Source organism: Sorex fumeus, unplaced genomic scaffold (assembly GCF_029834395.1).
Source record: "Sorex fumeus unplaced genomic scaffold, SorFum_2.1 ptg000014l, whole genome shotgun sequence".
In the NCBI taxonomy this organism is placed as follows: Eukaryota; Metazoa; Chordata; class Mammalia; order Eulipotyphla; family Soricidae; genus Sorex; species Sorex fumeus.
In genome coordinates this window covers 8,202,232-8,214,266 of record NW_026606071.1, presented here as the reverse complement: position 1 = coordinate 8,214,266, position 12,035 = coordinate 8,202,232, and the positions used below count along the sequence as shown (strand labels likewise).

Below are 12,035 nucleotides of genomic sequence, written 5' to 3'. Positions count from 1 at the left end.
CAAACAATACTGTCTCAGAGTAGCCTCCTCCAATCACATTTTTCTCTAGATTATCATTAGTGAGAGTTAGACATGTTCCTCCCAAGCCTTTTTTATGCATGCATTGTGTAGTGCTAATAATGTTCTTCCCCAATTGATATGATTATTCTCAGGTTAGAGCACTGTGTTATTTCTAATGTCCAGCAACTACAAATTGTTCTGTTTTTTGTTTGTTTGTTTTTTTAAGTCAAACAGCTTTTAGAGTATTTGGTTCATGTTCAAGTAAGTCCTAAAGAAATGCAGGAAAGTACCTCTGTCTAATATTTTTAAAACCCCAAATATTCTGAGTTTCTTTTATATTTGTACAAATATATTTCTTAGAACACATCTTCTTTGGCTTTAAAATCAGTTTCAGTCTTTATCTTTTTTTTTTCTTTTTGGGTCACACCCGGCAATGCACAGTACTCCTGGGTCTGCACTCAGGAATTACTCCTGGCAGTGCTCGGGGGACCATATGGGATGCTGGGAATTGAACACAGGTCAGACACATGCAAGGCAAAAGCTTGCAAATGCCCTACCCTCTGTGCTATTGCTCTAGCCCCAGTCTTTATCTTTAGACTAATAAAAAGATTTATATCTTGTTTTTATCAATTTACCATACTTGAGCTTCAAATTTCTAAATCCTCCCCCCCCCCCCCCCCCCCGCCCAATGCTAAGTAGAAAACTCCTTGAATTTATAGTGTGTTACAAGTTATGAGTCTGGCAAGCTCCTTGCAATGATTTTATAATGAATGCTTAGTATTATTCCAACTAATGGGGCAATTAAAATAATGAAGGTTGAGAAGTGATTTGCCTACGGTTACATGGTGAGTAACAGTCACAAATCCATGACTTTATAGAGAGCGGATTCCTGCTGCTTTGCACATGTTCTAGGATAAGTAAAGCCCTCCTAAAACACAGGACACTGTGCTGCGTGGGGAAAATACTCAGAACTCCCAAAGGATGAACTTAATACTTTTAAGAAGTGTTTTCTTTAATTAAAAAAATAAGTACATTATAGGGGCTGAAGAGAAGGCAGGCAGCTGACCAGGTTTCCATCCCAGGGACTATATGTGTGCTCTGAGGCCTGCCAGGAGTGATCTCTTAGCACAGGGCCAGGAATAAGCCCTGAGAACAGCTGGCTGTGCCCCCCATCAAAAACTCTAAGCCCTGCAAAAAAAAAAAATCTCTCTATATTCCTGCATCTAATTTTTAGCAAAGTTTTTTAGGGTGTATCATTTTTATTGTAATAAAAACAAAAATACTTAACTATTTCTGCCCATTAAAACTTTACACCTCACTTCTCTTTTCTCAAGAAAAGCTTTATGATGAGAGGAGAAATCAAAGCTAAATGAACAAGAGAGGCAGTCAACTTTAATCATTTGAATTTGTTCTTGGACAACGGAATAATAGGATAAAAATGTGTCAGAACTGTAACTTTACTAGGATTATGATGAAGACCAGCCTCATCTATTCAGAATAGTCTTAGGTAAAGGTAAAGGTAAAGGCCCTCCCGTTGATCGTCGATTTGCTCGAGCGGGCCCAGTAACGTCCCCATTGGAGACTTTGTTGTTACTGTGTCTGGCATGTCGAATACTCTCGGTAGCTTGCCGGGCTCTCCGAGAGGGGCGAATAGTCTTAGATTTACAGAAAAAAAAAAAAACAACTGAGTACAAAGTATAGAGCTTTCCGTCTTACTCCCTTAACCCCATCCACCCTGCTGTTCCCCATTTGCCATTGTTTTGGAATTTTGCTTTTCTGAAAAGATGTGTAGTGGGAATCTCACAGTTGTTTTAAGCTGTAATTCACCACACATATGTTTTTGGTGATGTTTTCATATGCTTATTTGCCACTTGTATATCACCTTTGATAAGATCTTTTCGATCTTTTGCCCATATGATTTTTTAATTCCTTTTAAAAAATCTCTTCCTCTTCTCTCTCCTTTGTTGCTGAACTGAAATTACATATAATCATCTAGTTTTCATCATGAAGTCTGTTAGCTGCAGGGGTCTTAAGGTTTTGGGGTTTTTCTTTTTTTAGATTTTATTTCTAAATTTGAGGAAGCTACTCTATTCCTAGTTTACTGAGAGGTTTTATTTAAATTTTGCTTCATTTGGAGGTCAAAGCTAATACAGTGGGTAGAATGCTTGCCTTGCACATGACTGATAGGGATTCAACCCCTGGAACCTCTTATGGTCCCCCTAAGCCCCTCCAGAAGTGGTCCCTGAGCACAGAGCCAAGAATAAGCTCAGAGCACACCTAGATGTGGCTCCCAAAGACCCTTCCCCCAATATTACATTTTATATCTTGTTGGATTAACTGTCCTATATGTAAATTAAACTGAACATGACTGATTAGGCCTTTTAAAAAATATTTGTGGGATACTTTTTGCACAAACAAAACTTTTATGATTCTGGTGGAAGAAATATTAGGTTGAAGTATTTTAACCATTATATGCTTAATACAAAGAGAAGAAAATTCTAAGAGACTGAAGCTGAGTCCAATGTGTCAAATACTAGATGATGTGTTGATACTAGTAAGGGGCAAGGATAAAAATAAGTTAGTAGGGGGGTGGAGCCATAGCACAGTGGGTAGGATGTTTGTCTTGCACGCGGCCGACCCGGGTTCGATTCCCAGCACCCCATATGGTCCCCTGACCACCGCCAAGAGTAATTTCTGAGTGCAGAGCCAGGAATAACCCCTATGTATTGCCGGGTGTGACCCAAAAAGCAAAAAAAAAAAAGTTAGCAGTGGTATTTACAACAAAGGGAACGTGCTATAAAAGCATTTTATTCTATAAACAGAGACAGCTTCTTCATAAAACAACAGTAGCAAAAAAGTAAGAAATAGCTCTTGACCATAGCACAGTTGTAGGTAGTTAAAAATAAATGTCAGGGGACTGGGGACGTTGCTCAGTTCTAGAACACTTGCTTCCCACATAAGAGGTCTTGGGTTTGATTTTAGGCACTCCTTATTTCCTGAGCATGTAAAACCCGAGGACTTAAAACTTCCTCAAATTGAGGATAGGACAAGATAAGTGATACAGAAGCTACATGATAAGGGGATAAGGACAGGGATAAGGCACTGGAGTGATAGCCCAGGTAGGGCATTTGCCTTGCATGAGGCCAACCCGGGTTCAATTCCCAGCATCTCATATGGTTCCCTGAGCACCGCCAGAAGTAATTGCTGAGTGCAGAGCCAGGAGCAACCCCTGTGCATTGCCGGGTGTGATGAAAAAAAAAAGAAAAAAAGACTGGTATAAAACTATTCTAGTTCTCTAAGTCCTCGGGTAGATAATTCCATCACTTACCTATAATGACCCCCAGGATTTTCTACCCATCTTAGGAAAGTGCTTCATAATACATCTTCACTGGATATTTTCTTTCACTTATTCATTCCCTTAATTGTGTTTTAAAGGTACAACTCCCAGTTGTATAGCTCATACTGAAAACTTTTTCTCAGGGATAACTCTTAACAGAGGAACACAAGCTCAGTTACATGGTTATGTGCGTCTTCAGAATCCCGAATCTCTTTTCATTACTATTGTTTCCCTCTCTGAGTTCATCTGAATCTCTGTATGTGGATTGTTCTAAATCTCCCTGTGCACCTTGCAATCTATTATTCTCATCCAGTTTTCACATCACTGTAATCAGAAAGTCACCTCTGATGTGTCCTGAAAAATGCCAAGAAAATTGGTTCAATGTAATATTAACTTTTATGCATGCTTAAATTTTTAAGGGAATCCTTGGGGAAGAAATCAAAGGAATGAATGTCTCTCGTTGTGAAATTTCAGATTCTATGGCAGTTGAAGAACATTTTGAATAAGAGATGCCCTTCTCTGACTGGTACTTCTCAGATCATTTAGAAGGAAAAGAGAAGATAACATGGTTGCTCTAATTGACAAGTCAAACTTTTAAGTTTGGTGAAAAAGCATGTGAGGAATAGGAAATAGTCATGAACTGTTGCATAAAGTAGCAAATAGAATTTACAGCTCATTCACTGATTCTAAGATACCATTTCCTCCTCATTACAATATCTCTGAAATAAAAATGCATCTTATAATCAATAATGTTTTTTAGTTGCTGTTGCCAGGTGACAATCATAGTATCATTGTCATTCCCTGGAATGCGAAATTGGATTGTAGCTATTCATATTGTTGTCACATCAGTTGAATTATGGGCACTGTTATTACAACACATGTTGTGTTTAATTGCTCTTTAAAATGTCATCAATATAAAACTATGATTTAGGATTGAAATAAATAGTTATCATGTGTATAGAATGTGATGGGAACAAATTAGCAGGGTATAAATTTTACATTTGTAAAACAAAGTATTTATCACTGGATGAATGGCCGTACTTTCCTGGAAACCAACAGTAAAGGTATAAGAAAAGAAGATATTCACAAGTATGTTATATTATACTTTATATCTGAGATGCATACAAAATTATTGCCTCTCATACACAAAATGACAATGGCAAAGAAATTGCTAAATTGCTCACAATAGATGAATGGAATCTCAGAGCAGCATGAGACTAGAATAAACGAACCATGCATTGCACAGAATTATTATTAAGATGAACAACATCCATTTGTTAGAAACTTCAGAAACTTCCTGCTGATTTTGAGCAGAATGCATTTAACTTCCAGCATGATGTCATTGAGGAAAAGTGAAAAATACGAAATGAATGATACCAGGAAGTGGTTTGGTTTGATAAGATTTAAAGTCACACTATTAATGCAAAATGACCTTTTTCTTTGGGGGGGGGGGCACACCTGGAGGTGCTCAGGGCTTATTCTGGCCCTTCACTCATGGATCACTTTTGAGGGTACTTTGGCTGAGGTGCCTGGGGACCAAACCCAGGTTGGCCACGTGAAAGGCAAATGCCCTACCCACAATACTATTATACTATTGCTGTAGCCCACAAAAGGATTTTTAAAGGAAAAAAGAATATTAGCTCTACATGTTAAAAGCAGTGTGTCCCTATGATTTTATCCCTAATTGCAAAATGATAAGCTTTTCACTATACTTAATGCAAAATAATGTCTAGAAATATCTTCAAAGGTGTTACTAGAAATGATCCAAAGTGGTAGACTATGAAATCATCTGGAATAGACACCTTGTGAGCCTATTATATTTTCAATTCTTAGCCAATTTATAGAATTTCACATGAGAAGTTATAAATTTCACGTAAAAGTATAGTGATATGACTGTTGATTATGATGAAATAACTAAACCATGACAATTTTCAAGGCTTTATTTAATAAACCATTTAATAAAAAAAAATTTTGTGGGGAGGGGCATACTTGGTGGTGCTCAGAGCTTACTCTTGCAAGCAGGGACTACCCCTAGCAGTACTCAGGGTACCATATGAAGTACTGGGGATCAAACCTGAGTCAGCTGCATGTAAGATAAGAGCCTTTTACACTGTCCTATCTCCCCATTTAATGGACTTTTGCTGAAGGAATGTAAGTCGTGGTTCTGACATGAAGAGTCCCTGTTGAGAATTTTCTGGTATGATAAGTAATACCAGTATCAAAACTTTCAGAATGGAATAACAGTTATGCACACCTAGGAAATTGTTGCATCTTAGTGGCTCATAGGACATTATTTCATTGTAAAATGTGCATGTTATTTAATCTGAGTTGAAAGGGAATTTAGAAAAGTTGAAATCTGTATTGTCAAAAAGTTTTAGGTATATGCTAATTTATTTAATGCTGATTTACTTTATATTCATAATAATGGTACTTGTGATTTTAAACAATTAAGAAACAATGCTGAAATAAATCAAAATAGCTCTTTCAATATGAATAAAGCGAAAATTCTATTGGGTGGCCCCAGGAGTTGGGTCACACAGGTGATGCCCCGGGGTGACTCCTGGCTCTGCACTCAGGAATTCCTGGTGGTGCTTGTGGTGACCATAGGGGATGCTGACTTTGGGGATGGGATGGTGACCAGGAATTGAAGCTGGGTCAGCTACCTTTCAGAAGAGCATCCTGTCACTGTCACTGTCACTTTCCTCCCATTGTTCATCGATTTGCTTGAGCGGGCCCAGTAATGTCTCCATTGGAGACTTTGTTGCTACTGTGTTTGGCATATTGAGTACATCACGGGTAGCTTGCCAGGCTCTGCGGTGAGGGTGAGATACTCTCGGTAGCTTGCCGGACTCTCCGAGAGAAGAACATCCTACCCACTGTAATATCTTTCCAGTGTTAAAATTTCTAAGAATAAAAAAAAATATGTCAGAGCTATGGAGACAGTTAAAAGAGCTAGAGCTCATGCTTTGTATGGGAGGGCCAGGGTGGGCATGGTGGTTAATACTCAGCACCACAGAGACTCCTAAGTTTTTAGCTAGGAATAGCCGACAGAGCACATCTGGATGTGCCCCACAAAATAAAAATAAAACATTTACTATAAAGCAAAAAAAGCATTACAGAGAAAGAAAAATCAGTTCATAGAAATGAAAGATATAACCTATTTAGTAATATAATAAGACAATGACAGAACCACAGGGAGAAAAATTTACAAGACAGATTTTGTAATAGATTTTTTATTATATAATTTTATTACTATATATATTTCAGTTCCATAAATTGTATACTAATGTGTTATATATTTTATAACATTTATTTTATATCATTTATATACTGATGTTACAAAGTTGAAAGATATTAAATAAAATAACACATCTTAGTTTTCTTATTAATAAAGGACAACTAAACATTTAAAAAACAGATTTTAACATGCACTTTTCAATAACTGATCAAATTAATCAAGCGAGAGGCCAAGAGAGAGTACTGTGATTAGAATGCATACCCCGGTTAGATCTCAGGCACCACAAGGCTTTCTAAGCCACAGAGTTGGCCCTGGTGGTCCTGGGCCCCTAAGCCAAAGGGTTGGCCCTGGTGGTCCTGGGCCCCTGGGGGCAGGAGCAACTCTGCATCATCAGAACCAAGCACCAATGCCTTGATGAATCCCCAGGTTGTATCTGTGCCCCCCCCCCCAGCACCTCTTGGAGCACCCCAGGCCTCACCATCCCCAGTCAAAAAAAATAATCTGGCAAAAAGTCAGCAAGGATGCAGAATTTTGATAAAAACAAATACAAGTTTAGGTTAGTAGCCTATAAAAGATGTTTGTTCAAAGCAACTGCACAATACATTCTTTATAAATTCATATGGAACATTCCCAAGAAGTCCATATGCTGAAGCACAAATTAATTCCCAGCAAATTTTAAGTTACAAAAATCATTCATAACATCTATTCTGATTCTAACTGATGGTATAAATCTGTTTAAGAAAAAATCAACAAAACAAACGAACAAAAAAAACTCCTGTATTTGAGAATCAGGCAATGCATTTCTAAAGTATTAGGATGTAGTTTAAGATGAAATCTGGTGGAAACTAGATGATTGAAAAGGAAGAATTTTTCAACATACACATTTTTGTGTGCATATAATATGTTTGAAAGCACTAAGTTTTATAGTGAGTGACTAATTGCATAAATATATCATTACTATTAAGGAGTTTGGCAAGGAGACTGGATAAAAAATATGAAAATTGTGGGGACAGAGACAGAGTACAAGGAGTAGAGCCAGGTTAGATCCCTGGTAGCACATATGGCCCACCAAGCCTGCCAGGACTGATCCCTGAGTTCAGAGCCAGGAGTAATCTCTGAGCACTGTGGGGTGTGGTCCAAAAACAAACAAATCACACTTCCAAATACTAGTAAAAACAGACAAACAAACAAAACCCGAACCTAAGAAGAAAACACACCATTTGTTCCTCTCTTTTTTATTTTTCAAGTGTTTGGGTCATACCCAGAGATGCTTGGGGCTTACTCCTGGCTCTAACCTCAGGAATTAATCCCGGCCATGCTCAGGGAACCATATTGGATGCCAAGGTTCAAACCCAAATTGAACGCATATGCAAGGCAAATGACTGACCTGCTGCAATATCTCTCTAGCCCCTCCATATTTTTTAAAAATAGAAATAAACCTAATAAAAATAATGTGTATGCTCTCTGAGGATAAAGTGTTGAGTAGAGAGAAATTAAAACGTGAATAAATGGATTCAGACTTTTATAAAGAGCCAAACCTACCACGTTTTTCGCAATTTAGTGTTGGGGTCAAGAGATGGAAAGGTGCTTGCCTTGCACACAACTGGCCCAGGTTCTATCCTTGGCACCAAATATGGTCCCCTGAACATTTCCAGAAGTGGAAATTGCTCCTGAGCACAGAGTCAGGAGCAATTCCTGAGCACAGCCAGATGTGGTCCATACCCCACTCCACAAAAAAATTATTTGGTGTCATTAAAATTCTCAGTGTGTATGTATGTGCATGTGTGTGTGTGGCTTAACTATAAAATTTATGTCGAAACACAGAAAGCTGTCACTAAAGTTTAATAACTAAGTCAGTCTCTGATAAAGGTGATTGGACCTAAAAGAGAGAATTGAGTCCAGAATCAAATTTACAAATATGATTTATACTTGATTTATAACTTTGCTGATCTGGCTAGTGATAAAAGAATAAAATATTCATAAATGTTGTGGGAACTGATTATATCTATATCCATATAGAAAACTTATTTGTGTGTAAGCAAGATAGTTCTTATTGAACCGAAATGACTTAGACATAAGGGGAGAAAAAGAGAGGAATACATGTTCCTACAATATGGACTTCTCCAGAATGGAACAAAAAACAGAGAGAGAGAGGGAGGGAGAGAGAGAGAGAGAGAGAGAGAGAGAGAGAGAGAGAGAAAGAGAGAGAGAAAGATGCATGTTCAAGAGAGAACATTGGCATGAAGAGCAAGTCAATATGGAGAAAATTCTGAAGGGATTTCTTATTATTAACAATCTCCTCGTGAATTATGATTAAAGACAACTATAAGGAGAGGATTGGAATAGAATAAAAAAAAAGAAGAAAAAAAGGAGATGAGAGGAGAATTTCCAGGACTTGGGGGGAGGGAGGAAATGTTTCCATGGTAGAGAACCTACTTTGCATGTGTGAAGCCCAGGGTTTGATGATCCCCAACATTGCAAAACAAATTAACAAATAACTCCATAATTGCCAGTAAGAGAGAGAGAGATTCCCTAAGTCATAGGAATCACCAGCCATATAGGCAAGTTTGGGCTCATGCCTAGCATGCGCCTGAATAGGATTTTATCCCCAGCACCACCTTGTCCCCTCACTACTTCTGGGTGTAGTCCTGGAGGCCCCCACCTTGAGGAGGTAGCCTTCCTCTCACCAATACACACGTTAGGACTATTTTGTTATTGGGGGTTTTGTTGTTGCTTTGCCTTTTGAAGTCTTTATACGTAAGATTCCTATATGTGGTGACTCTGAAATGTGGGGCTGAGTACATCTTTGATGCTTATGAAAATGAAAAGTGTTAATTTGGTTTTGAATCTATAGTGATTCATTTTCCATAACATGTTTTTGTCTTACACTTTTAAGTGAGGGACTGAATTAGGAAAAAATTGCAAAGAAAGCCAATAGAAGCTTGCATGAAAACAATGGTGATTCCTTGCTCTTCACAGAGAGGAAAAATAAATAATTGAACTCTAAAAGATACAGAGGGAAACTAAAAAAGGAAAGTTTACAAATAAAGAACAAGCAGGAAAGGAAAATAAAGTATCCCCAATGGAGCAGAGAAATGGTGAAAGTTAGTATCTGAATGAACATTCAACTATGAAAAACCCCCATGCTTAAGAAAGGGACACATGAGGATGATTCTACAGGCTTAGAGCAACTCCTGAAGTTGCCTGTGAAGAGCACTCAGGTTTGTGTAATTAGCAGGACCTCCAAATTAGCTCTAGAAGAAGCACTTTATTTTTAACCATGAAATATTTTAATAATGAATTAAAGGAAAATGAGAAAACAGAGCTACTCTTGGGGTGATGGATGAAAGAAAGAGGAAAAATCAATTAATGGGGAAATTAATAGGAACAAATTCTAACTAGGAAGAATTTAAAATTGTCAGCATGAGGAAGGACTAATGGTGCGAACTAGTGCTTCAAATTGAAGTTGGAAAACTCAGACACCTACAGGGGCCTGGCCGGGGCCAAACATTGGTGAAAACTGAAATGTTCATGCTCTTCCTCTGAAATGTTGCATGTTATATTTTCATATTATTTTAATTGAAGTAGCTGGCTTAACATCTTATAAAGGTTTTGTGTTTTTGTGTGTAAGGACATTCATATAAACCACACTCTGCCACCAGCTGTCTAGTGTTCATTCAACACCATCTAATTGATGCCCCATTCCCATATTCTTGGACTCTAAAGACTGTTCATTCTTAGACTCTTAAACTGTCTTTTTGATTGTTTGGTTTTGTTTCTCTTCTTCTGAATATGAGTGAAATCATATATACTTGTCTTTCTTGTCTTTCTCCTTCTTACTTGTTTTACCAAACATAATGCCCTCTAAGTCAATCCATAATGTGACAAATGTTAAGTTTTCATCTTTGTAACTGAATGATCTTTCATTGAGCACATCCATCCCATCTTCTTTATCCACTCATCTGTATATGAGCACTTTGGTTGTACCCATATATGTTCTAATATTTTAACCTATCTAAAAATACCTGATGGTACAGATAGCCAGTTTATAGTACCTGCACCATCATATACCTGCACCATGATATTGGTAATAAAATGTGCATATATCAATAGAAATAACATCTGCACCTGTACGTTCATTTCAACACATTCACAATAGCGAAGAAACAGAAGCAACCAAAGTGCCTGAGAACAGACAACTGGTTAAAGAAAGTTTGGTATGTCTACATAATGAAATATTATGCTGCTGTTAGGAAAGATGAAATCATGAAATTTGCTTAAAAGCCAGAAAGAAAGGGACAGGCATAAAAGCACTGCACTCATTTGTGGCATATAAATATTGTAATATCAGACTAACATCCAAGGACAGTAGAGACCAGGAAGATTACTCCACGGTTGAAAGCCTGCCTTATGAGTTGGGGGAGAAGGCAGATGGGATAGAGAAGGGATCACTAAGTCAATTATGATTGGAGGGATTGCTTGGGATGGGAGATGTGTGCTGAAAATAGATAAAGGACCAAACATGATGGCCTTTCATTATCTGTAATCTGTATTGTAAACTGGAATACCCATAAGTAGAGAGAGAAAGAGTAAAAGGGCAATTGTTTCCCTAGAGGCAGGGGAAAGGGTGGAGTGATGGATGTTCAATCATTGTATGACTGAAACTCAAACATGAAAGTTTTGTAACTATAGCTCATGGTGATTCAATTTTTAAAATGTGGAAAAAAGATTTTTAAATATACATATGCTTTGATATCATAAAAATATTATTTCTGAATGTTGCACTCTCATACATTAATGTAGTATGAGTAATCAACATAATCCGCATCATACAAAAGCCAAAAGAAATGTTTTAAGTGTATCATGAATCTCAGAGTTATCAGTTAGCTGGAACCACTTGGTTCATACTAATTTAGAGATATAACTCTTACCTAAAACCCAGATTAAGGTAAAAATAAACTGCTACTATTGAGTGGATGTACAGGGGTCTTTTCAATAGAAATGTTCAGAGATATTCTTAATTACTAAGAATTATTTTTAAAAATAGAAGAATGTCACATGGGAGTCCATATTCACAGTACAAGTACATATGGTTTTACAATAGAATTTCTTGTTTGAATAAATAGTAAGTAATTTTACATTCATAGATACATGCAGTTAGATTTTTTAAAATGTAGAACTGTTACATTATATATGTACTTTATATATATTTACCTATTTAAACTTTTGTGTTGTTTTGTTGACTTTTTCTCTTTTTTTTTCAGGGAAAATTTCATGGAAATCCAATGCATGTAGCTGTTGTCATTTCAAATTGTTTAAGGGAAGAGAGGAGAATATTGGCTGCAGCCAATATGCCAGTTCAGGTAATTTTCTTGAGCTTGTGATCTTATTTTCACTTGAATTCAGTTTTTCTGAAGCTCATTTACTTATCTTCTTCTTCTTTGCTTAGTGGTGCTGTCA

At 37.2% G+C, this 12,035-nt stretch overlaps 1 protein-coding gene across 1 annotated transcript in view; it reads left to right on the top strand.

Annotated features, from left to right (window-relative positions):
* The window catches only part of STAT4 (signal transducer and activator of transcription 4), a 121,670-nt gene that overhangs the window by 54,612 nt on the left and 55,023 nt on the right, over positions 1 to 12,035 (top strand). Inside the window, exon 4 of the mRNA XM_056111799.1 lies at positions 11,840 to 11,938. Coding sequence (XP_055967774.1) covers positions 11,840 to 11,938 — 99 coding nt within the window. The remainder of the gene's footprint in view (positions 1 to 11,839; positions 11,939 to 12,035) is intronic.